Below are 27,755 nucleotides of genomic sequence, written 5' to 3'. Positions count from 1 at the left end.
CTGAAGCGCTGAGCGCAGGAGAATTTTCCCACGCTGTCAGTGACGTGCATGAGGTGAGCTGAGTTCATTGGACATGACCTCGGCTCATCTGGATGACGTCACAGCCTGACACTGAGGAGCGCAAGCATGCCTGCGCTTTTCAGTGTCTGCAGGATGACAGGCTGGATGGCAGCTTTCGGCTGCGATCCAGCCTGTCATCTCGATGTAGCAGAGCTGAAGCTGTCGTGGGAACCATGGAAAGGTAAGGATGATGTTGCTTTATTATTTTTCTTTTATTACAGGAGATCGTTGGCTTCAGCTGGAATGGGCGTGATGGTAAGTATGGTTTAATTTAGGACAATAAAGAATTGTGTGTTTATTTCAATTAAAGGACTTTATTCTGGGTGTTTGTGATTTTTTTAACTTTGACTATGGGGTTGGGCCTCCCTGCGCTGCGGATTCCAGCCCCCAGCTGCCTAGTTGTACCTGGCTGGACACAAAAATAGGGCGAAGCCCCACGTATTTTTTGTTTAATTATTTCATGAAATTCATGAAATAATTAAGAAAAAAAGGGCTTCCCTATATTGTTGTGTCCAACCAGGTACAAATAGGCAGCTGGTGGTTGGGGGCAGCCAGTTCCTGCCTGCTGTACCTGGCTGGACACAAATATAGTGCGAAGCCCCACGTCAATTTTTTTAAAATTATTTCAGGAAATTCATGAAATAATTAAAAAAAAATTGACGTGGGGCTTCGCACTATATTTGTGTCCAGTCAGGTACAGCAGGCAGGAACGGGCTGCCCCAACCACCAGCTGCCTATTTGTACCTGGCCGGACACAACAATATAGGGAAGCCCTTTTTTTATTTATTATTAGTGTTGAGCCACCCCCGTAGTGTTCGAGTTCGGTTCGGTTCGTCGAACACCCGTGTGTTCGCCGAACTGTTCGTCGAACTGTTCGTCGAACACCTTCGAACACCGTTAAAACCAATGGCAGGCAAACAAAAACACATAGAAACACATAGAAAACACCTTCAAAGGTGTCCAAAAGCTGACAAACTGCTCAGAAGACATAACTAACACATGGAAAAGTGACAAGTACATATAGTCATGCGAAAATAAAAGAGGTGGAGGAGTAAAAGGAAGGGGAGACACAGATATAGGCATGTCATGCCCTTCTAAAATCCAAAAAGTGAGAAGCCGACACGGCCAGTCCGCTCCTGCCCGTGCCACCTCCGTGTCGCCGGGTTTGTGCCAGAGCCGCGGTGAACCCTGATGGCCAGCCCCCCTCTCCCAATACTGGTGCCTGTCCGCTGGTGGGTCGAGCGAGCCCCCCTGTGGTGGAGGCAGCTCTAAGCATTTTAATTTAAATTGTCTCTCTAATTTGAATGAATACACTTTAAATCCATTTACAAGGATCTATTGGAGGGCAAGTCTCATGCCAGCAGCCGCGTAATTCCAGCTCCAGTAGCGTCCACTAAAGCTGCTGCAGTTAAAAAGCTTTTATAAGGATCGAGCTCGGCTGTCCACCGCAAGGCATCCTACTGCCAGTCCCAGCCCCTATGCCTTGGGGTGCCTCCTGATGCTCTTCACTGAGTATCCCGTGGTCCCGAAGCATTTCCTTTGAAAAAATGAAGTGTCCAAACTACAGGTGGTGTAGCTTGCTTAACAGCCGGGATAATCCGCTGACTAGCAGACACTGCTACTAGGCACAAAGTATTTCCTGGGCTAGATGCAGTTAAAAATTTGTAATTAGATACTCTCGTTGGATGCTGAGAAAGCATTCCATAGAGTCTCCTGGCACGCCATATATGATTCTCTTAAAAAGCTTGGGGTAGGGGTCTAGGGGACCCTTTTATAGCCAAAATCACGGCCCTGTATCGCAATACGTCACCTAGGCTGAAGATAAATGGAACTGTAGCACCCTGAGGGCTCGGTTGCTACAGAGGTATTGCACCTCACCCAGAGGTGTGATATCTCACTCTCAGGTAAGGATGTAGTGTGGATCAGGACCCGACACCTGCATGCATTACACCACATTGCCGTGGGGCAGGGCGACCAATATGCCCCTGAGATGGGCACGACAGTCCCTGTCCCTGGCTGGAGTGGGGGGAGGGAACACTGAGGAAGGGGAACCCTGTAGTGCAGGAGCAGGGAGGAAGCAGTTCCTGGATGCATTGAGAAGGGAGTATAAAAGGTGGGCACCATCTTAGTTCAGTGCAGAGAAGTCTGAGCAGAAGTGGCAGGGAGCAGGGGCTCTGCATGAGCTCTGCTCCGGAGGCGGGCCTAGTAACAGAGGCCCAGGCCTGGAAGAGGGAGAAGGAAGGAAGAGGAGCGGAGAAGGCTCCAGGAACGAGGAACGAAGGGATCTCACGGGTGCGGACGGGCGAGTCGCCACCGCACGCCAGAATCCACCTGCGTGGAGGGGTCAGGCCAAAGGGGGAGACCGGTCCCCGAAACTAGTGGAGGCAGGAAACGACCCTCAGCTAGAAACAGGAGGCTGTGACATTTTATGTGGCGCAGCCCCTCGCTACACCCGCTAGGAAGGCACCACATAGGGTCAGGGAAACTGGTGCCAAGTTAACCAAGAGGAGGCCCGAGGCAGCCGGACAGAAGGGTTGGTAAGAAAGGCCAGACAAAGGACACACAAAGGGGGTCCTGTGAAGCGCTCCAAAGTTATCTGGGAGTTGTCTGAGCCCCTCACCTGGTGAGCACAGTACGACGTGGGCAGCCGTTACCTGCAGACGTGTTCTGGATAATAAGAACTGTGAGTAAAGGCCCTGGACTGCATCACTGACTCCGTGTCATTACTGCTGCTGCCCTGCACCATCACCCCCATCCTCCGCATACACTGCCCTGAGGCTATACTCCTCCCGTGAGGAGTTATGCTACGCTCTGCTGCACCCACAACACCAGCCTCAGCGGTCTGCCCTGGAGCGGCGGTTCACTCTGACCGCAATCCACGGGTGGCGTAGTCGGACATTTAAACATCAAAACCACATAAATAGTTCCGCCACTGGTTTGACCGCCCTGAGCCACGGAACCGGGTTGCCGCCACGGAGACTACAACCACCAGCATCCACCAAAAAGGGTCCGGCTCCGGGTGTCCCAAGGCCCAGGGGGCGCGTCAGAACATTTTCATCACCTTTCACAATCACCAATGGGACAAGGCAGGGATGTTCTCTGTCCCCTCTCTTATACATCCTAGTGACGGAGCACCTGCTCTCATCAATTCGCCATAACCCCAATATTAGGTGGATTGAGGTGGGAGGCACCGAGTACAAGTGCTCTCTATTTGCTGATGATGTCCTAGTATATATCACTCAATCACATATATCCATCCATGCTGTTATGGCTGAAATAGATCACTTTGTTACATGGTCAAATTTTAAAATCAATGCAGCGAAGTCTGAGGCCCTCGATGTCTCCCTCCCCAAATCCATATAGGATTCCATCCAGTCCAACTTTCCCTTTGCCTGGCCCTCACAGGGTATCAAATACTTAGGAATTCCTATTCATAGAGACCTCTCCCATCTATGTTATCTTAATTTTGGGCCCTTTATTGAACAACTCCATACAGACCACGGTTGGCAAGTTAGAACTGTAAGATTCACTACATGAACCACTGGTGTTTTGTGGAAAAGCACATGTACACTGTGTTCCAAATTATTATGCAAAAAGTGTTTAGGAGTGATAAGGGAAGAATTTGTTTGTTTGTCAGTTAAACTCATTGATGGTGATGTGTGTCAGGGCTTTTTATATCACTGTAAGCAATTGCAGACACCAGTGCTAATTAGTTTGGCAGGTGTGTCCAATGAAAGGCAAGACTACTTAAGAAGGCTCTCTCACATTATTCAGCAGCCTACATTTTCTGCCAAAATGGGAAAGAAAAAGGATGTGTCGGCTGCTGAGAAGCAACAAATTGTGGAGTGTTTAGGTCAAGGCATGACTACAATCAACATTGTGCGATGATCAGGATGAAGTGTCTTGGCAATCAAGAAGTATGTAGCTGATTCACAGTACACACGTGTGCGTGCTGATAAGGGCAAATTGAGGACTCTTTCCTACAGGCAATTACGTCAGGTTGAAAGAGCAGCGGCAAAAAAGCCTTGTCATAGCAGCAGACAAGTTTTTGAAGCTGCTTGTGCCTCCAACGTCCCCCGAACAACAAGATGTAGGGTCCTTCAGAGGTTTGCAGCTGTGCATACGCCATCCTGTCGACCTCCTCTATCCACTTCACACAAGCAGAAACGGCTCCAGTGGGCCAAACATTACATGAAGACTGATTTCAAAACTGTTTTGTTCACGGATGAGTGCCGTGCAGCGCTCGATGGTCCAGATGGATGGAGTGGAGGATGGCTGGTTGATGGACACCCCACGCAAACACGGCTACAGCGCCAACAAGGAGGAGGTGGAGTAATGTTTTGGGCTGGAATCATGGGGAGAGAGATTGTCGGCCCCTTTAGGATCCCTGAAGGCGCTAAAGATGAACTCCATAATGTATGTGGATTTTCTCAAACAGCACTTCCTGCCATGGTTCAAGAAGAAGAACAGTGTATTTCACAGCAAGATCATTTTTCTGCATGATAATGCACCATCTCATGCTGCACATAAAACATCTGCATCTCTGGCTGATATGGGCATAAAAGGGGACAAACTTATGGTGTGACCCCCATGCTCCCCTGACCTCTACCCCATTCAGAACCTTTGGAGCATCATTAAAAGGAGTGTCTATGATGGCGGGAGGCAGTTCACATCTAAGCAACAGCTCTGGGAGGGTATTCTGTCCTCATGCAAAACAATTGAAGCAGAAACCATCCAAAACCTGACAAATTCAATGGACGAGAGAGTTCAGAAGCTCCTTTCGAACAAGGGGTCCTATGTGAAAATGTAACATCACCTAGAATAAAGTTTTGAGTTGAAAACTGTTTGATTTCAGTTTCTAACAACCTGCTAATGCTTATAATTTCAAAAATGACCATTTTTTTGGTCTTTATTAAAATGAAAAGGTTGATCGAAAAGTTTGGGGGATCTAAGAGTGTGGCAACCCAGTAGTCATGATTACTTCGAATTCTGACAATATGAGGGTCATGCTGCAGGTAGTGCAGCAAGAAGGCACTTATGTGTCTTGCGCATCTCGGAGCCCCAAAATTATTTTCCGGGCTAGATGCAGCTAAAAATTATTTTTAATTTTAAATCTGGTGGAGCTTATTATAGATGGCCTAATAGGATCAGTGCTGCACACTGCTACAAAGCCCAAATTATTTTCCAGTCAAGATACAGATAAACATGATTAGTAATTTGAAAGCTTAAAACGGTTGGTAGGGTGATTTTAAACACTCATCAAGCTTTTACTCTCCCCAGGATGACACAGGGGTAGAAAAGTCGTTTCGGATCCATGATTTGTTCATCTTTATGAACGTGAGTCTGTCTACATTATCAGTGGAGAGACGCGTGCGCTTATCTGTCAGCACACCACCAGCAGCGCTGAACACACGTTCAGACAGAACGCTGGCTGCGGGGCATGACAAGATCTCCAAGGCGTAAGTGGCTAGCTCCGGCCATTTATCCAGATTGGAAGCCCAAAAAGAGCAAGGGTCCAGTGACACAGTCGTGGCTTCAATGTTTACTTGGAGATACTCCTGTACCATTGTCTCTAGGCGTTGACTATGTGTCAGACTTCTTGTCTCCTGTGGCCTTGCAAAGGATGGGCTAAAAAAGTGGTGAAATGATTCCGCAAAATTGATGTTACCAGCAGATACTGTGGTTCTGTTACGGTTTGAGTGCTGAACACTTGACGGTCCCACGGTTGGCAAGTTGGAACTGTGAGATTCACTACGTGCACCACTGGTATTTTGTGGAAAAGCACATGTAAGATTCTGCAACAGTCTCTGCTGATACTCCTGCATGCGTGCATCCCTTTCTATGGCAGGAATAATTTCTGCAAATTTACTTTTGTACCGGGGATCTAACAGTGTGGCAACCCAGTAGTCAGGATTATTTCTAATTCTCACAATTCGAGGGTCATGTTGCAGGTAGTGCAGCAAGAAGGCACTCATGTGTGTTGCGCATCCAGGAGCACCAAGTCCCTGTTGTGTTGGTGGCGAGGTAACAATCATGCTTCCTTCCTCTGTCCTCTCCACCCAACCTCGCACAACAGAAATGTGATCAAGCTCTCCCTCATCTGATGAGTCTTCCATCAGTTCGTCCTCCACTTCTTCCTGGGCTCCTGCACCTTCCTCACTAGTTTGGCTGCTACCATGCGCCCTGGTAAAACCATCTCCCCCACCCTCACATGCCTGCCGCCTTGGTGCTGCCGACCGTCTGGACCTTGTAGATGTTAGCCCTTCCGCATACAACTCCTCCTCCTCTACTTCCTCCACCTCCTCTTGTGCCACCACCTGACTCCGAATTCTGTTTAACATGTGCTCCAGCATGTAAATCACCGGAATAGTCATGCTGATAATGGCATCGTCAGCACTAAACATCTTCGTCGCCATTTCAAAACTGTGCAGAAGGGTGCATAGGTCCCTGATCTGAGACCACTCCTCCAGCGTGATTTGCCCCACCTCTGAATCTCGTTGGCCCAGGCTATACGTCAGAACGTATTGCACCAGGGCTTGTCGGTGCTGCCACAGTCGCTGCAACATGTGCAGAGTTGAATTCCACCGGGTAGGCACATCGCATTTTAGCCGGTGAAGTGGCAGGCCCAACGACTTCTGTAGAGATGTAAGTCGCTGAGCTGCGGGATGCGAACGGCGGAAGTGAGCACACAGCGACCGTGCCCTCTGCAGAAGGCCATCTAGTCTGGGATAGTGGGCTAAAAATTGCTGGACAACCAGGTTCAACACGTGAGCCATACAAGGCACGTGTGTGACATTGCCCCGGCGAAGGGCCGCACCCAGGTTTGCAGAATTGTCGCACACGGCCTTCCCTGGTTTCAGGTCCAGTGGAGACAACCATTCATGAAATTGGTTCTCCAGAGCTGACCACAACTCCTCAGCTGTGTGACTCACATTTCCCAGACATTTCAATGTAAAAACCGCCTGATTACGTTGAGCCCTACTGCCAGCATAGTAAGGAGGTGTGCAGGATCCCTTCTGCGCAGTTAGAAAGCTTGTGGCATGACCAGACAGGCTTTGGGTGCAGGTGGAAGACCGAGAGGAGGTTGAGGAGGCAGAAGCAGTGGAGGAACTTTGACATAAAGAGGATTGACGCACAACTCGTGAGGACGGCAAGACTTGGACAGCAGCCCCTTGTCCTGCTGTCACCATAGTTACCCAGTGCCCAGTCAGCGACATGTAACGCCCCTGTCCATGCCTACTCGTCCAAGTGTCTGTGGTGAAATGCACCCTGTCACACACAGAGTTTCTCAAAGAAGCGGTGATGTTGTGTGCGACATGCTGGTGGAGCGCAGGCACACCTTTCTTTGAGAAGTAGTGCCGACTGGGCATCTGGTACTGGGGCACTGCGACGGACATAAGGTCTCGAAAATCCTCTGTGTCCACCAGGCGGAAAGGCAGCATTTCTGTAGCCAAGAGCTTGCAGATGGTGAAATTCAACCTCTTAGCTTTCTCATGGCTAGGAGGAAATGGTCTTTTACTTGTCCACATCTGAGGGACCGAGGGCTGGCTATTGTGCTTAGACGGGGTTGATAAGGGTGTCCCCGGCAAACTGCCGGTCTGTGAGGAAGATGCAGGCGGACATGTTAGGTTGCCTTGATCCAAAGGTGGTGCTATCGATGTCGGACAGCGCTCAACACCAGCTGCTGTTACCACCTCCAAAGAAAATGATGACCTGCCAATCACGCTGGCTGTTGCGGGTAAAGAGGTGGCAGGTCTGCGCCCCAAAACAGGTGTGACTGCTGTCCCCCCAGTCACAGAGGATGAAGAGGCCGCGGATGCACAAGATATGGCAGACGGTGGTTGGCCCGGCCGGCTAGGCCGCATTGTAGCACACTGAGCTTCCCACTGCAACTTATGCTTCATGTCCATGTGCCGGTTCATGCATGAAGTACTCAAACTATGTATTTTTTGGCCTCTACTTAGCTTTTGCTGACAAATGTTACAGATAACACGAGTTGGGTCATCTTTATCGATCTGAAAAAATGCCCAGGCTATGCAAGGCTTAGCACCCATGCGACCTGAAGAGCCACCACGACTTGTGGTGAGAGGCAGAGTTGTGTTTGAGGATGCAGTTGTTGACGTGCTTCCAGTACTACGTCTCTGTCCAGGAAGGCGCAACCTGACCTCGTCGTCACTAGCATCTTCCTCCACCTCCTCTGCTGACCTCATCTCTTGGCTGACTGTGGGTTGACAGTAAGTGGGATCTCCAACCTGATCATCATCACCCTGTGTGTTATCACACCCGTCGTCCTCAGAGCCAACCTATTCCTGCCCTGACAAAAAACTAAAGTTGTCGCTCCAATCAGGTATTTGAGTCTTATCATCGTCTTCCTCATTGTCTCCACCAACAGGAGTTACAGTTTGGGAATGAGGGTCTACATTATGGTCAGAACCTTCTGCGTCTGGTCCTGGATCCGACTCATAAAGATTCTGGGCATCAGTGCAGATCATTTCCTGGTCTGGATTCACAGAAGCGCTGGAGTCGACCTCTGATTCCCATGCTATAGTATGAGTAAACAGCTCTGCAGACTCAACCATCTGTTCTACCTCATACTCAGACGGGCAGCTGGAGATTTGGGAGCTGTGAGGAAGCAAGTGCGATTTGGGTGACACCTTTGAGGAGTGGAGTATTTGTGATGTTGAAGTTGATGTGGAGGAGAGCCCACTTAAAGGAGCACTTGATATCCGCTGAAGCACCTGCTGTTTTTGTGCCTCATCTGGAATTTGTAGCGATTGGCGTGGCCGTAAGAAAGGGATCTTATCACATTGTCCGCTAAAAGAAGTAGACATTTTAGTTTGGCTGGAAGATGGTCTTTCTTCTGCAGATGTTACTGTTGCTTTAACACCTACCCCACGGACACAACCTTTTTTCCCCTTCCCAACACGCCTATTCCCCTTTCCACCAGCAGCAGGCCTTTTTCCACTCATTTTGGTGGTTAACTAATTCACAACTCTGGAGTTGTTTGCACAAAAAAACAATGGATGGTAACCGAGCAGAACTGAGTGGCCAAACTGTGGTATTAGGCCAAAACTATTGGCTGGGTTAGATGCAGAAAAAAATATATTCAGTTTGCAACCTGATGGAGGTCAGTATAGATGGACTAATAGAGAAAGTCCGACACACTGCTACAAGGCCAAATATTTTTTCAGAGGTAGATGCAGAAAAAAATTATATTCAGTTTGCAACCTGATGGAGGTCTGTATAGATGGATTAATAGAACAAGACCCACACACAGCTAGAAGCCCAATATTTTTTCAGAGGTAGATGCAGAAAAAAATATATTCAGTTTGCAACCTGATGGAGGTCAGTATAGATGGACTAATACAACAAGTCCCACACACAGCTAGAAGCCCAATATTTTTTCAGAGGTAGATGCAGAAAAAAATATATTCAGTTTGCAACCTGATGGAGGTCAGTATAGATGGACTAATGCAACAAGTCCCACACACAGCTAGAAGAGGTACTGTAGATGCAGATAAAAATTAGTTTTAATTTGCAACCTGATGGAGGTCAGTATAGATGGACTAATAGAATGATGCTATGCCCAAAAGATTTTACTTCACTAGGTGCAGTAAAAAAATTGGTATTCTATACACAGGTGGTATATCTTGCAGCACAGATAGGCTACTCCACTGACTAACACACTCTGCAATAGGCCAAAAAGGATTAGCTTTGCTAGATTCAGCCAAATGCTGTGAAAAAAACTTGCACAGCACTGGCACAGACCTGCCTGGCAAAAACTGATAGGAACTGATGTAACCTAGTCCTGAAAAGGACTCCAATTACAATAAGTCTTTACTCCCACAACCTATCTATTTAAGAGCACAGACCTCCCTGATAAAAGTCGTAGGAAATGCTGTAACCTAGTCCTTAAAAGGACTGCAATCACAACTATTCCCTACTCCCAAGCTATCTGTATATTTGTGCGAAAATTGGCTTGAAATTAACAAGGTATAGCGCACACAGCAACAGCGGTGCCGTCTAACACGCAGCTGCACCAGTGAGAAAATGGCTTGGTCTTATAGGGCAAGGACATGTGACATACACTGCCAATGACACATGCCCTTGCTTGTGTGAAAAAAAGCACTTCGCTCCGTGTGTGCGCTGCTGATAGGCTGACAGATTGCACCTCCCCACTGCAAATGCGGGAAAGAGAAAAAAAAATGGAGATCTTCATTGTTCCTGCAGAGATCCATCCCCTGCCCCTCCCCCCGCCCCGCTGTACACTCAAACTGCGTATTAACATTAATTTTCATCATTACTGAGAAAAAATCCAGTTATGATTTTGGTGCACGAACAGTTATCGAACATAACCTCGAACAGCCGAATTTTTATCAAATTGTTCGTGTTCGCCGAACGGCTCGAACACCGCCCAAAACAGCTCGAATTTGAGATTGGCGAACAGTTCGAGTAGAACAACGCTCATCTCTATTTATTATTTCATGAAATAATTTAAAAAAAATTGAAGTGGGGCTTTGCACTATAATTGTGTCCAGCCAGGTACAGCAGGCTGGAACGGGCTGCCCCCAACCACTAGCTGCCTATTTGTACCTGGCCGGACGCAACAATATAGGGAAGCCCTTTTTTTATTATTATTTCATGAAATAATTAAAAAAAAATTGAAGTCTGGCTTCGCACTATATTTGTGTCCAGCCAGGTACAGCAGGCAGGAACGGGCTGCCCCCAACCACCAGCTGCCTATTTGTACCTGGCCGGACACAACAATATAGGGAGGGAAGCCCTTTTTTTCTAAATTATTTCATGAATTTCATGAAATAATTTAAAAAAAAAATACGTGGGGCTGGCATTATAAGCTGACATCAACCCCAACCCTATTACCCCACTGCCACCGCTACAGGGCAGTGGGAAGAGCGAGGCTAAGTGCCAGAATTGGCGCATCCCATGGATGCGCCATTTCTGGGACGGCTGACGGCTCGTGTTTCTAGCCTGGGAGGGGGTCAATATTCATGGCACCCTTCCTGGGCTATTAATATCTTCCCCCAGCTGTCTGCCTAGCCTTTGCTAGCTATTAAAATAGGGGGGACCCCACATCATTTTTTTGGTGGGTATCCCATTTTAATAGCTAGTAAAGGCTAGGTATTCAGCTGGGGGCTGATATTAGTAGCCTGCGAAGCTCCATGGGTATTACTCCCTTCCCAGGCTTCAAACATCTGCCCCAGCCGTCTGCTTAACCTCCGCTAGAGACTAAAATTACGGGGAACCCCACGCCAATTTTTTTCTTAATAAATCCTTTATTTTAACACTAAATGACAAGTACAGTAATCAACACTATCACTGTACTTCTTATATTTGTGACTGACATGTTTCTATCTATCTAATCTATGTGTGATGCTCTATCTTTCTGCTCTAAATTGTCGGGTACCGCTGCTGAATTGCCGGCCGGCTTTTTTAAAGAGACGGTGCATGAAAACACTAATATTTTTTTTAAATAAATCCTTTACACTAAATGACAAGTACAGTAACCAACACTGTCATTGTACTTCTTATATATGTGACTGACATGTTTCTATCTATCTAATCTATGTGTGAAGCTTTATTCTTTCTGTTCTAAATTGTCGGGTACCGGTGTATGCCGCTGCTGAATTGCCGGCTTTTCAAGTTTCACTGTGAGCACTGTTCCCATCGATTTGGGCAACCACCTCCCCCAATACATTCTACATTATTGTTAGTTGTTTTCCTTCATGTAGAATGAACCTACAAGGAAAGAAAGGGTTTATTTTCATTCCGATATTTGTGTCCCATTGACTTGCATTGGTTTCCGGTATCGGAATCGGCGATATCCGATACTTTTTGAGTATCGGCCCGATCCAATCCGATCCGATATTTCCTGATATCGGAAGGTATCGCTCAACACTAGTCATCAATTCTCGAGTTCCAAACAACCACTTTAATTCCAATAAAAGATACAGTTCATTTTACAATATATATGGAAGGTGGAAAACATGCAACACTCATTCAGACACTATTTGAAAATACAATATTTATATAATTTTAACTGTATAGTTTTAATAGTGATATTATTGTATCTGCAGGCAGTGAGATATGTCCTTACCTGATTTGTTAGAGACCCATAAAATTGTCTGTGGGGCAATGTGGGTGCTATTTCCTACTGCAATAGTCAATGGAATCTGCCAAATGTAACTACAAAATAAAATTAAGCAATAAGTTAGTTGTATTAGAAAGTAGCATAAAAAATAAAACGCAATGGGCATATATATTAGTAATTGGTAATACCATGTTTTTTTCAACAGATTGAACCCTATTTACAGAATTTGTTTTATGTTAGACATAATTTTTGCTTACCAGTGAGCAAAAGAGGCTCATGGGCTCTCTGCATTTTTCCTGGGCTCAATACAGTTAATCTTAACTCTTTCGAGCCAAAGAAAAATTAATGTGGTAATTGCTCAAGAATGCTAACCACTTCACCCTCAAGCCTGTTTTCACCATCATGACCAGACCAAATTTTACAATTCTGACCAGTGTCACTTAATGTGACTTATATAAAATAAAATCCCGCAATCCCAACGTACTGTTAGCCCTTTATAATTCACTGGTGAGGCCACGTCTAGAATAGTATCAGAGTGCAGCAGGCAGAGTCTGTATCAGGAGTACAGCAGGCAGAGTCTGTATCAGAAGTGCAGCAGGCAGAGTCTGTATGAGGAGTGCAGCAGGCAGAGTCTGTATTAGAGTACAGCAGGCAGAGTCTGTATCAGGAGTGCAGCAGGCAGAGTCTGTATCAGACTGCAGCAGGCAGAGTCTGTATCAGACTGCAGCAGGCAGAGTCTGTATCAGGAGTCCTGCAGGCAGAGTCTGTATCAGGAGTGCAGCAGGCAGAGTCTGTATCAGAGTGCAGCAGGCAGAGTCTGTATCAGGAGTGCAGCAGGCAGAGTCTGTATCAGGAGTGCAGCAGGCAGAGTCTGTATCAGAGTGCAGCAGGCAGAGTCTGTATCAGACTGCAGCAGGCAGAGTCTGTATCAGGAGTGAAGCAGGCAGAGTCTGTATCAGGAGTGCAGCAAGGACGGGTACGCAACCTTACACAACTTAGACTGCAGAACAGGAAGGTTCCACTACAGCCAACCCAATAGATGGAGACCCAATCAGGATTCCCCTCATTTAAAAAAAATAGTGGCAGACACCAGCAAAGTGGCATCAATTTCACTATTGTGCAAATAGTGTAAATAAGGCTATGTGCCCACGATGCAGAAATGCTCCGGATTTTTTCCTGAGCATTTCTGCATCTCCCTGGCAGGAAAAACACATGCGGATTGTACTTGCATTTTTCCTGCTAGGGACAGGCGGATGTGAAGCGTTCTTCACATGCATTTCCGCATGCGGGTTGACAAGCGATTTTAGCATCACTTGGAAAGTGCTTGACAACTTGGTCACACTATATAAATCCATGCAAATGGCATGGATTTATATAGTGTAACCGTAAAGAATGGCAAAAAAAAAAAAATCTATACATACCTTCTGATGGCCGCCGGAGTCTTGCTTCACTCCGTCCTGGCTTGCCAGCAACTCACGGTACACTAAACTGAAGAACCTGCCATCACATGACTAAATGACGTCAGTGCAGGTCCTTCAGTCCACGGCGATCTGCCGGCAAGCGAAGACAAGCACACCGGGGGCCATCAGAAGGTAAGTATAATATTTATTTTTTATTTTATTCTTTTTTTCTATGGTACCTGGGTCTTGAGGAGAGTCTCCACTCCTCCAGTCCCGGGTACCATCCGCACATTTAAACACATGTTTTCAGCATGTACAGATCCAGTGATGCGGATTACATGCGTTCCAATGCAAGTCAATGGCAGCGAAAACACAACGCTTCCGCAAAATAATTGGTAGTGCTGCTTTTTTTTCCGCAATGATAACCCGCAGCGTAAATTTCCGCAGCATGTGCACAGCACATGCGGATTATAATTGGGGAACATGGCAGGCCTTCTACCATGCATTTTTTAAGCGTTTCTGCAGCGTTTTTGCTGCTGCGGAAATGCTTAAAAAGGACATCATGGGCACACAGCCTAAGACCCACACCTCTTCCAGTACAGCCAACCCAGGAGATGGAGACCTAACCAGGAGTGTTCACATTGCCCTAAATGAGGGCCTAACACTACAGAAGTGGCATCAATTTCACTAGAGTATAAGTATTCCAATCCGGCAATTAACAGTATTGAATAACTGTGTGTCCGCCAAAACTAAACATACCTATAAATGTGACACCCAGTCAGATATGATAAAATATTGTACATTTTATTAGAGAAGTTAAAAATACTAAAACAATAATAAATAGAGGAAGAAAATACCCAGGTATTGTGGACGTCTGGGGTCAACAGGTGAAATGACAAAAAGAAACTGATCTCAATAAATAAGTTACACCATTAAACTCACCAATCTAATATTGCTCAAATTCAATCTAAGAGTGCAGTAAAGTGCATAGTGCTATGGATATTTAACCCACATGGGTTTAAGGGCACTCACAAGTAACAACTATTGTAGTACACTGTATATGTACACATAGTAAGGCACATAGTAGGTGTATATATCGAGCCCCGTGGTTAGAAAGAGATTATAATAGTACCTATGAGTCTACACATATAGCTCAAAATGTCGTATGGATCTAAGTGTCATAGTGGATAATGTAATACCTGTCAATCCCACATGGTCCGCAAAAATCCGACGCGCGTTTCGCCGATGGCTTTAACGAGGATGTGATATCAGATGTATGGGGAAGGTATATAAAGAGGGACCAGCCAATAGGAGGACTACGATCGTAATTAATTAGTAGGACACACCTGTATATGCATGGCACCATGCTTGAAATAGATCCACCGCGGTCACATCAGAAGGAGCTCGTCTCCAGAGAGCGCAGTACAACCGGAAGTGACGGCGCTGGTGTGCATGTCATGCTTGCACGCAAACCGCGGAAGTGACATGTGTAATATGTCCGATGTCAAATTAAACCGTAAAAATGGAAGTGATGTGACAAATACTACAAGTGAAACAGTGCCAAATGTGAGACGCAAGTATATTGGACACAGAAAAGTGAAGATAAAAAATAATAAATGCCATATATAACATATATGACAATATGATTATAAAAGTGACATGTGTAAAATCTGTACCAAGCATAATAGAGTATATATAAATAAATAAATAAATGTTACATGTAGTATTTATTAAAGTGTACAGTGCAAGATAAAAGATGAATCCTATCATTACATATACCTCATGATTCATATCAACGGTGAAAAAATAGAAAAATTTGTTAGACATAACATGACATCAAATAAACACAATTTACAAGTGGCTCAACATAACAGATCTAATGTGTAGATTCGCTACATCCACCTAAAGTAAAACCAGTTAGGGTATGTGCACACGATGCAGAAATGCTCTGGATTTTTTCCTGAGCGTTTCTGCATCTCTCTGGCAGGAAAAAACGCATGCGGATTGTACATGCGGATTGTACATGCGGTTTCCTGCCAGGGACATGCGGAAATGAAGCGGTCTTCACTTTCATTTCCGCATGCGGGTTGACAAACGCTTCCAAAGCGATTTTAGCATCACTTGGAAAGTGCTTGTCAACTTCACACTATATAAATCCATGCAACCGGCATGGATTTATATAGTGTGTGAATGTCAAAAAATAAAAAATAAATCTATACTTTACCCTCTGATGGCCCCCGGTGTCCTGCTTCATCGGTCCCGGCTGCCGGCAGTGAAGACTTTAGGACCTTCCGACGTCAGCGTCACGTGACCCGGTCACATGACTCTGACGTCAGCGAAGGTCCTTCATTCAACCGCGAAGTGCCCGGGAAGCCAGCAGGACGCAGCGCGGGCCGTCAGAAGGTGAGAATATGTATATTTTTTATTTTATTCTTTTTTTTTTTTAATGGTACCTGGGTCTGGATGAGAGTCCTCTCCTCCACACCCGGGTACCATCCGCACATTAGACCGCATGAAAAGCGCATAAACATATACAGTGATGCGGATTCCATGCGGTCTAATGCAAGTCAATGGCGGCAAAAGAGCAGCGTTTCGCAAAATTAATTGACATGCTGCAGAAAAATCCGCATCATGGGCACAGCACATGCGGATTTCAATTGGGGAACATTGCTGCCCTTCTACCATGCGTTTTTCATGCGTTTCCGCGGCGTTTACGCAACTGCAAAAACGCCGCGGAAACGCATGAAAAACGCATCGTGTGAACTCAGCCTTACACCATACAGGGGCAGTAAGTTCTAAAGGTAGCACATAGCAAAGTAATACATTGTGAAGACACATGATAAAAAATAAATAAGAAATACATAATAAATAAAATAGCAGGCACAGACGCATATCCCATAGATAAACTGGCGCTGATGGCAAAGTCTGGACAGTTGGCTCAAAGATCTATACAGCCACAATCAAGATGAAAAACTCCAACGGTCCCACATATAAGTCCCATATAGAAACAGGCGAAAGAACTATAGAAAAAGGAAGAAAGAAATACAATAAATACAACAACTAAAAATTTTTTATATATATAAAAGAGGGAAGACATTAAAAAATCATATTAAATAGACCAGTAAAATCAATGAATAAATCTGTGTCTAACACAAAATTACGGGTTATAGGAATGGAGCAAAGCTATTTGACTCATTGAGTCCATATGGGACTATCGTATTAAGAATTGTGATCCATTTAACTTCCTTCTGAGCCAATGCCTTTCTCCAATTCCCACCCCGTATCCCTATATAAACCCGATCTATCCCACTAACCTTTAAGAGGGAAGCATCACATCCATGGAACTTCTTAAAATTGCAGGGCAATGTTTTCAATACTTCCACATCATTGCTGTCCATTGCTGCTTTTATATCCAGGCATGTTCTCTCGTTCGTCTGCGGAGTTCCCTAGTTGTCATGCCAATATATATTTTACCACAGGAGCATCTTGCACTATAGATAACACCTATCGTATTGCAGGAGATGGTATGGGTTATCTTGTAATTTTTAGTTTGATCTATATTTGTAAATTCTCTAGTGGAGGTTATGTTTGGGCATGCAACACACGAGCCACAAGGCGAGAGAACATGTCCTGGATATAAAAGCAGCAATTAACAGCAATGATGTGGAAGAATTGAAAACATTGCCCCGCAATTTTAAGAAGTTCCATGGATGTGATGCTTCCCTCTTAAAGGTTAGAGGGATAGATCGGGTTTATACAGGGATATGGGGTGGGAATTGGAGAAAGGCATTGGCTCAGAAGGAAGTTAAATGGATCACAATTCTTAATACGATAGTACCATATGGACTCAATGAGTCATATAGCTTTGCTCCATTCCTATAACCCGTAATTTTGTGTTAGACACAGGTTTATTCATTGATTTTACTGGTCTATTTAATATGATTTTTTAATGTCTTCCCTCTTTCATATATATAAAAAAAATGTTAGTTGTTGTATTTATTGTATTTCTTTCTTCTTTTTTCTATAGTTCTTTCGACTGTTTCTATATGGGACTTATACGTGGGACCGTTGGAGTTTTTCATCTTGATTGTGGCTGTATAGCTCTTTGAGCCAACTGTCCAGACTTTGCCATCAGCGCCAGTTTATATATGGGATATGCGTCTGTGCCTGCTATTTTATTTATTATGTATTTCTTATTTATTTTTTATCATGTGTCTTCACAATGTATTACATTGCTATGTGCTACCTTTAGAACTTACTGCCCCTGTATGGTGTATCTGGTTTTGCTTTAGGTGGATGTAGCGAATCTACACATTAGATCTGTTATGTTGAGCCACTTGTAAATTGTGTTTATTTGATGTCATATTATGTCTAACAAATTTTTGTATTTTTTCACTTTTTATATGAATCATGGGGTATATATATTGATAGGATTCATCTTTTATCTTGCACTGTACACTTTAATATATACTACATGTAACACTAATTTAGTTATTTATTTACTTATATATACTCTATTATGCTTGGTACAGATTTTGCACATGTCACATTTATAATCATATTGTCATATACAGTACAGACCAAAAGTTTGGACACACCTTCTTATTTAAATTTTTTTCTGCATTTTGTTAACTTTGAAAATTGTACATTCACACTGAAGGCATCAAAACTATGAATTAACACATGTGGAATTATATGCTTAACAAAAAAGTGTGAAACAACTGAAAATATGTCTTATATTCTAGGTTCTTCAAAGCAGCCACCTTTTGCTTTGATGACTGCTTTGCACACTCTTGGCATTCTCTTGATGAGCTTCAAGAGGTACTCACCGGAAATGGTCTTCCAACAATCTTGAAGGAGTTCCCAGAGATGCTTAGCACTTGTTCGCCCTTTTGCCTTCACTCTGCTGTCCAGCTCACCCCAAACCATCTCGATTGGGTTCAGGTCTGGTGACTGTGGAGGCCAGGTCATCTGGCGTAGCACCCCATCACTCTCCTTCTTGGTCAAATAGCCCTTACACAGCCTGGAGGTGTGTTTGGGGTCATTGTCCTGTTGAAAAATAAATGATGGTCCAACTAAAAGCAAACTGGATGGAATAGCATGCCACTGCAAGATGCTGTGGTAGCCATGCTGGTTCAGTATGCCTTCAATTTTGAATAAATCCCCAACAGTGTCACCAGCAAAGCACCCCCACACCATCACACCTCCTCCTCCATGCTTCACGATGGGAACCAGGCAAGTAGTGTCCATCCGTTCACCCTTTCTGTGTCGCACAAAGACACGGTGGTTGGAACCAAAGATCTCAAATTTGGACTCATCAGACCAAAGCACAGATTTCCACTGGTCTAATGTCCATTCCATGTGTTCTTTAGCCCAAACAAGTCTCTTCTGCTTGCTGTCTGTCCTTAGCAGTGGTTTCTTTGCAGCTATTTTACCATGAAGGCCTGCTGCACAAAGTCTCCTCTTAACAGTTGTTGAAGAGATGTGTCTGCTGCTAGAACTCTGTGTGGCATTGACCTGGTCTCTAATCTGAGCTACTGTTAACCTGCGATTTCTGAGGCTGGTGACTCGGATAAACTTATCCTCAGAAGCAGAGGTGACTCTTGGTCTTCCTTTCCTGGAGCGGTCCTCATGTGAGACAGTTTTTTTGTAGCGCTTGATGGTTTTTGCAACTGCACTTGGGAACACTTTCAAAGTTTTCCCAATTTTTCGGACTGACTGACCTTCATTTCTTAAAGTAATGATGGCCTCTCGTTTTTCTTTACTTAGCTGCCTTTTTCTTGCCATAATACAAATTCTAACAGTCTATTCAGTAGGACTATCAGCTGTGTATCCACCAGACTTCTGCACAACACAACTGATGGTCCCAACCCCATTTATAAGGCAAGAAATTCCACTTATTAAACCTGACAGGGCACACCTGTGAAGTGGAAACCATTTCCGGTGACTACCTCTTGAAGCTCATCAAGAGAATGCCAAGAGTGTGCAAAGCAGTCATCAAAGCAAAAGGTGGCTGCTTTGAAGAACCTAGAATATAAGACATATTTACAGTTGTTTCACACTTTTTTTTGTTTATATATAATTCCACATGTGTTAATTCATAGTTTTGATGCCTTCAGTGTGAATGTACAATTTTAATAGTCAAGAAAATACAGAAAAATCTTTAAATGAGATGGTATCTCCAAACTTTTGGTCTGTACTGTATGTTATATATGGCATTTATTATTTTTTATCTTCACTTTTCTATGTCCAATATACTTGCGTCTCACATTTGGCACTGCTTCACATGTAGTATTTGTCACGTCACTTCCGTTTTTACGGTTTAATTTGACATCGGACATATTACACACGTCACTTCCGTGGTTTGCGTTCCAGCATGACACGCATGCCAGCGCCGTCACTTCTGGTTGTACTGCGCTCTCTGGAGACGCGCCCCTTCTGTTGTGACCACAGTGGATCTATTTCAAGCATGGCGCCATGCATATACAGGTGTGTCCTACTAATTAATTATGATCATAGGCCTCCTATTGGCTTGTCCCTCTTTATATACCCTCCCCATACATCTGACATCACATCCTCGTTAAAGCCATCGGCAAAATGCGCGTCGGATTTTTGCGGACCCTGTGGGATTGACAGGTATTACACTATCCTCTATGACACTTAGATCCATACGACATTTTGAGCCACATGTGTAGACTCATACGTACTATTATAATCTCTTTCTAACCACGGGGCTCGATATATACACCTACTATGTGCCTTACTATGTGTACATATACAATGTACTACTATAATTGTTACTTGTGAGTGCCCTTAAACCCATGTGGGTTAAATATCCATAGCACTATGCACTTTACTGCACTCTTAGATTGAATTTGAGCAATATTAGATTGGTGAGTTTAATGGTGTACCTTATTTATTGAGATCAGTGTCTTTTTGTCATTTCACCTGTTGACCCCGGACGTCCACAATACCTGGGTATTTTCTTCCTCTATTTATTATTGTTTTGGTATTTTTAACTTCTCTAATAAAATGTACAATATTTTATCATATCTGACTGGGTGTCACATTTATAGGTATGTTTAGAGTATAAGTATTGCAAAGGAGGCCTAAACCAGTTCCACTACATCCAACCCAAAAGATGGAGACCCAATCATGATTCCCCACATTTAAAAAAATTAGTGGTAGACGCCAGCAAAGTTGTTATGGATCCGAGTGGTGGAACCTCTGTGCTTCGGTGCAAGGAGGGACGCAGAGGGGCGTAACTAAGTATCAACTCGGACCGACCAAGGTCGTACGGCGGCTATTCACTCCGTGACCAGGGAGGTACCGAGCAGAGGGACCAGGTGCTACTCTGGGGTTGACCTTGTAAGAGAGCAGGTGACTCCCATGGGTCAGATGGCTTTGACTGACCGATACTGCCGATGGGCACAGCAGGCAGGCTGACGAGAGATCTGGGTAGATGAACTGGCAGAGACAGCAGGTGACAAGCTGGAGCCTCTAGGTAGGCTGTCAGGCGGTCACAGCAAGTGACCGGCAGAAGCCTTTAGGTAGGCTGTCAGGTGGTCACGGCAAGTGACGGGCAGGAGCCTCCAGGTAGGCAGACAGGTGGTCACGGCAAGTGATGGGCAGGAGCCTCCAGGTAGGCAGGTGGTCATGGCAAGAGACAGGCGGGAGCCTCCAGGTATGCTGACAGGTAACAGGCAGGTGCTTCCACGTAAGCAGGCAGGAAAAGCACATAGACAGACTGGCGGACTGAACAGAAGGCAGACTGTTGGGCTGGAGAGTAGTCAGGCTGGCGGACTGGACTGATAGTCAGGCTGGCTGGCAGGACTAGTGGTCAAACTAGCAGCGGGACCTGAGGGCTGAAGCAGAGGTAAGTAAACTGTGCATCAACTATTGCTCGGGCACCTCCATATTGGAGGAGGAGCTTTAAATATGGGAGGCCCTCCGGCAATTGGCCGGGGATTCCTTATGGCGTCGCGTGCAGCCCCTTTAAGAGGGAGGGAGCGCACGTGCCCTAAGCACAGTGCCTGGGAAGCTGCTCACGCCGGCAATTGCAGGAAGAGGAGCGCTGGAGGACGCTGGGCGGGGAGCGCGGCGGTGAGAGGGACGGCGTCTCTGCCTGGCAGGGGGCAGCGACGCCGATGCTACAAAAGTGGCATCAATTTCACTACTGTACAAATAGTGTAAATAAGACCCACACCTCTTTCAGCACAGCCAACCCAGGTCATGGAGACCTGACTAGGAGTCTTGACATTGCCCTAAATGAGGGCCTAACATCACCGAAGTGGCATTAATGTCATCAGACTACAAGTAGTTTAACGCAGACCCAAACCTGTCCCACTGAAGCCAACCCAATGGATGGAGACACAATCAGAATTCTCCATATTTCCCAAAATTAGGGCGTAAAACCTGTAGCAGCAGCAGCAAGAGCAGGCACAGAAGCCATATCACAGACTGCAATTTCAAGAGGTCAATGCAGCACACTCCAAAAGACAACATCGCCTACTCTGTACAGTCTGCAATTGGGGTGCAAATGTCCTTGGAGATCCATGACTTGTTCATCTTGATGAAAGTTAGGCGGTCTACACTTTCATGGCACAGCCGGGTACGCTTATCCATCAAGACACTACCAGCTGAAGACACGTTCAGAGAAAATGCTGGCTGCCGGGCATGATAAAACCTTCAAAGTGTGAGAGGCTCAGGCCATTTAACTATTTTTGAAGACCAAAATGTAAAAGGGTCCAAACCCTCCCTGATGGTATTGATATTGAACTCTAGATAATTCAGCACCATCCTCTCCAGTCGTTCACCATGTGTCAGACTTGTACTCTGTTGTGCTGGTGCACAAGCTGGTGTAAAAAATGTGTGAAAGGACTCCCAGAAATTGCTTCTGCTACTTACTCTGCTGCTGCTAATGTTTTGGCGTTGATGAACTGCCAAAGGTTGAAAGACTACAGCTGCAATGAACACTCTGTGCCTCACTGTTATCTTGGGGAAAACCTCTATTAAGGTTGCTTAAAAGCTTGTTTCTATACTCCAACATAAGCGAGTCCCTTTCCTGGGCAGGAAGCATCTGGCAAAATTGACTCTTATAACATGGATCTAACAGAGTGGCAGCCCAGTAGTCAGCATTATTTCGAATCCTAACTATATGGGGATCATGTTGCATATGTCGGGCTCTTCCAGGAGGTCCAAAGCCAGGCTGTATTGTAGGCTGCGTAACACTGATGCTTGTTTCCTCTGTCCCCTCCTGCCAACCACGTTCAAACGAGAGGGGATGATTATCCTCTTCATCCTTTGACAGCTGCTCGCCCATCACCTCTTCCTCCTCCATTAGTTCCTCGGCTCTTGCACCTTCACTAACAGTTTGCCTGGTATCACCAAACCCCGTCGATCGCTGTAATCCAACGTCACTTGGCACCCGCCTGTGTGACGATAGTCTGGAAATTTGAGACATTGGTATCCCTTCCGAATCCTCCTCTTCTTCTGGGGCTACCACCTCCTGCCGCAGGTTATTCAAACTTTGCTCCAGCATGTATATGACCAAAATAGTGATGCTGATGATGGCATCGTCAGCACTAACCAGTTTAGTAGCCATTTCAAAACTGTGCAGAAGGGTGCAGAGGTCCTTAATCTGTTCCCACTCCGCAAATGTGATATGCCCCAAGTCTGTACTGTGATGCCCCAAGCTATACGTCATGACATACTGCGTCGGAGCTTGTTGCTGCTGGGACAGTCGCTGCAACATGTGCAGAGCGGAATTCCACCCCGTCAAACAAAGATCTCTGTATCAATGCAAGTCGATGACATGAGGGGTGCGAACGGCGGAAGTGAACACACAGCTTCCATATTTTGTGAAGCAGCTCATCCAGGCCAGGATAGTGGCAGAGAAATCGCTGTACCACCGGGTTGAGGAAGAGAGCCATGCAAGGTACGTGTGAGAGATTGCCTCGGCCTAGGGCCGCTAACAGGTTCGCATCTTTATCGCACATTGACTTCCCTGGCTCTAGGTTCAGTGAAGACAGCCATTGCTCAAACTGAGCCTCGAGAGCTGCTCACAACTCTTCACCTGTATGATTGTGACCTCCAAGGCATATTAATTTGGAGACTGCCTGATTACGGTAAGCCCTGACTGCGCAGTACAGAGGTGGTGTGGATTCGCTCCGCACCCTTGGAATACGTGTCTTGTTAAGGCAGAGGCTGAGTGCGCAGGTGGAGGCCCTAGAGGAGGTGGAGGACCCAGAAGCAGCAGAGGAAGTGGGAAATGCAGAGGTTTCTTCTGCAAGCCTTGGGGATTCCAAGATTTGTGGAGCAGCCCCTTCTCCGCCTGCCCCCACTGCCACCAGAGTCACCCAGTGATCAGTCAGCGAGAAATAATGCCCTTGGCCATGCTTACTCATCCTGGTATCTTTGGTGAAATGCACCCTGGTACACGTAGATTTAGACAAGGAATGGGTGATGCTGTCTGCGACATGCTGGTGTAGCGCAGGCACAGCTTTCTTAATGAAGTAATGGCAACTGGTACTGGGGGACTGCGACGGCCATCAGTTTTCGGAAACCGTCTGTATCTACGAGGCGGAAAGGCAGCATTTCCGTGGCATACATATTGGAGATGGTGGAGTTCAACCCCTTAGCTTTGTCATGCGTAGGATGAAACAATCTTTTACGTAACCACAACTACGGGACTGAGGGCTGGCTAAGGTTTGGAGAGACGGTGGAGTATTGTGAACCGGAAAAGCTGGTAGAGTGTGAGTGAAATGCAGATGTTATGGTGGATTGAGAAACATGCAGTGTGCTCGGTGAAACAAACACAGCAGGCATGTCCCCTTCCATTACAGCTGACGGGCTGTCACTCAGCCTGACTGGAGTGGGTAAAGAACCGGAGTTTCTGCGATGGGAGACCTGCGTGACAATACTTGGCATGATAACAGAGAAGGAGGAAGAAGCAGCGGATGGATTTGATGGGGCAGCTGATGGTTGTTGAAGTGCGCTGGTCCGCATTTCAGTGCGGTAAAATTCCCAGTGTAAAGAACATTGTTTGAGCATGGAACGTTTATGCATGTAGTAGTCAAATTATTGCAGTTTTTCCCTCTACCGAGATTTTTCTCACAGAGTTTGCAGATAACGTGAATCCTTTGCAGTGACAAAAAAGGCCCATGCTAGGCAGCCCTTGCTGCCCCTGCGAGCTGCAGACCCGTGACTGCTGCTGGCCACAGCCACAGTTTTTGCTAAGGATGCAGTGCTCCTCGTGCTAGCATCACTCCGAGTCTGCGCTGCAGGGCAAAATGTAACCTCCTCGTCTTCCTCCTCCACCTCCTCAGATGAGCTACTCGGCTGCGTGACTCTGGGTTCACACCATGTAGGATCTTCAAATCTTCAACCTCATCATCATCCAATGTGTTATCCCATTCCTTGCCCTCAGAGTCAGCCTTCTCCTCTTGTTGCCCTGACAGCAGAATACAGTCCGAATGAGCCTCAGGTATCTGAGTCTCATCGGGATCACCTCCCTCCCCTGCGGTTAACGTCTGGTGATGAGGGTCAGGAACCTGCTCGGACCCTACTTCGTCCTGCTCCGAATCCAAGCTAAAAAAATTTTGTGCATCGGTGCAGATGCTTTCCTCCCCTTGACTCTGTGACTGTTTGGAGCATACTTCTGATGCCCATGGTGTAGAATGGGTGAAGAGTTCTACAGACTCGCCCATCTGTGGTTCGCTACAGTCATTTAGGCAGTTAGCCAATTGTGACGCGTGGGGAAGCATGGGTAATTGGGGTGCCATCTCTGTGGACTGTACTGTGTGTGATGTTGAGGTGGAGGAAGAAGAGGAGAGGGCACTGGAAGCAGAGCTTGCCATCCACTGGAGCACCTGCTCTTTCTGGGCCTTATCAACAAGGTGTATCACTGTGCAGCTGCCAAAGGAAGGGAGTGCAGTAGGCCATCCGTGAACATAAGTTGTCAGTAGTCTTTGGATACGACCTGTTTGTGTTGGTTCACCAGTGCTTTCATTAACATTATCACGTACACCTTGAAAACCAAGCCTATTCCCCCTTCCACCATGCCCTCCCTTTTTCTCACTCATGCTGGTCAGATACAGTGGTAGGAGCACACAATTAACTAAAGAAAAATAGTTTTTTTTCTTGTGCAATAGCTCAGCACACACCCGAATTTCAGCGACACTAAATGACAAGGTAAGATATGGCCTGCCATATAACGTTACTAACAGAAAGAAGAAATTTGTTAGTGTGCATGAGGCCGATAAAACCTACGAGATATTCTCCAAACAATTTCAAACTGAGATGTCCCCTCCTGTATTTCTTTTGGAACAGAAGAAATTTTTCTTTTCAATGTGGATGAGGCCAGTATGACATAGAATATATGCTCCAAAATATTTCAAACTCAGATCTAGCCAGCTGTATCACTTTACTCAGAGCAATAAATATTTTTGGGTTACTTTGCATAAGCTCTGCATCTAGCTGACTTTGACCACCACTGACATAATAGCTGGCTTATAGCACTGTATGACTTGGCACAGGAAAAAATATTTTTTGGACTGGGCGTAGTGAGAGAAGTTATTATTTTTTTACTGTGAAACCAGGACAAGTTCAACGCCACTAAAATAGAACCTGCCTTTTAGTAGACTGGATCAACTTTGCCACAGTAAAACATCTTTGGTGGACTTTGCCCTCCAACCAAATATATATATAGGTTGGACTGGGCATAGCAAGAGAAAAAAACATTTTTTTACTCTGAAACCACCTGAAGTTCATCTCCACTAAAATAGTATCTGACACTAAAAAAACTTAAGTGCACACAGCTTTCAATATCACAATATCAACAGAAAAAAAAACAGATTTTGTGCTCTGCAATAGGAAGAAAACCCCACTAGATGAAAAGGTGCACTACGCTTGCTTGATCACATTAGCAGTGGAAAAAAAGATTCAAGGTATACTTAGACATGGAACTCTATACCAGCGGTGCACAGCACTATTGTATGGCATGGGCCCTCTGTGTCTGTCAGAATCTCAGTACTTGCACAAGAACATCAAAAATGTGCTGCAACAGCGGTGGCAGAGTTACATAGGCCAGGAATTATCTACACTATCTGACTACCACACAAGCGCTCATCTATCTAGCTAATATCTCTCATTACACAGGAGAACACTGAGCTGCGTCTGTCTCCAGCAGTGACATGGATATAATGGCGCTGAGGGAACATGGCCGCTTTTTATATTGAGAGGATATGCGATTTCTACAGCCAATTGCAGAAGCCCTTAAGTCTGGACAGTGTAGATGCTTCCTGCGCTATGATTGGCTGGCCTCGCTTTCCTCAGTTAAAGTTACTGCCCACAGGAAAAAAAAAACATTGCGCATCTGATCTGACCTGTTCAAAGCTCTCCACAGCCCCCACACTCACCTGGCACATGTCACCGCTCATCATACACTTGCACTATGCTAACAAAACTGTTAAAAAGCTGTGGTTGCCCTGTATTCGTGGTCCCGTGCAAATTCATCAGACTTTTCCGATTTTAAGAAGATTTGCTTGCCTTTGCGATCACGAATACGAATGTGCCATATTCGTTACGAATTTGAAACTTTTGAACATTTGCCGAACAAATTCGCTCAACACTACACATAATATTGTGGGTTATGGTTAAATTAGTGACAAAATGTAGAATTGGTGGAGGAAGGTTGAACTTGATTGACCTAGGTCTTTTTCAAGATACAGTACAGACCAAAAGTTTGGACACACCTTCTCATTTAAAGATTTTTCTGTATTTTCATGACTATGAAAATTGTACGTTCACACTGTAGGCATCAAAACTATGAATTAACACATGTGGAATTATATGCTTAACAAAAAAGTGTGAAACAACTGAATATATGTCTTATATTCTAGGTTCTTCAAAGTAGCCACCTTTTGCTTTGATGACTGCTCATCAAGAGAATGCCAAGAGTGTGCAAAGCAGTCATCAGAGCAAAAGGTGGCTACTTTGAAGAACCTAGAATATAAGACATATTTTCAGTTGTTTCACACTTTTTTGTTAAGTATATAATTCCACATGTCTTAATTCATAGTTTTGATGCCTTCAGTGTGAATGTACAATTTTCATAGTCATGAAAATACAGAAAAATCTTTAAATGGGAAAGTGTGTCCAAACTTTTGGTTTGTACTGTATGTAAC

The 27,755-nt window shown here is 45.3% G+C and overlaps 1 protein-coding gene across 1 annotated transcript in view; it reads right to left on the bottom strand.

Annotated features, from left to right (window-relative positions):
- The window catches only part of TRHDE (thyrotropin releasing hormone degrading enzyme), a 1,416,750-nt gene that overhangs the window by 273,552 nt on the left and 1,115,443 nt on the right, over positions 1-27,755 (bottom strand). Inside the window, exon 10 of the mRNA XM_073651798.1 lies at positions 12,176-12,264. Within this exon, the coding sequence (XP_073507899.1) occupies positions 12,176-12,264 (89 nt within the window). The remainder of the gene's footprint in view (positions 1-12,175; positions 12,265-27,755) is intronic.

Source organism: Phyllobates terribilis, unplaced genomic scaffold (assembly GCF_046119375.1).
Source record: "Phyllobates terribilis strain yellow unplaced genomic scaffold, ASM4611937v1 Scaffold_11__3_contigs__length_659146591, whole genome shotgun sequence".
NCBI classification, from domain to species: Eukaryota; Metazoa; Chordata; class Amphibia; order Anura; family Dendrobatidae; genus Phyllobates; species Phyllobates terribilis.
Note: the sequence above shows the minus strand (reverse complement) of the source record. Positions and strands in the feature narration are given on the sequence as shown.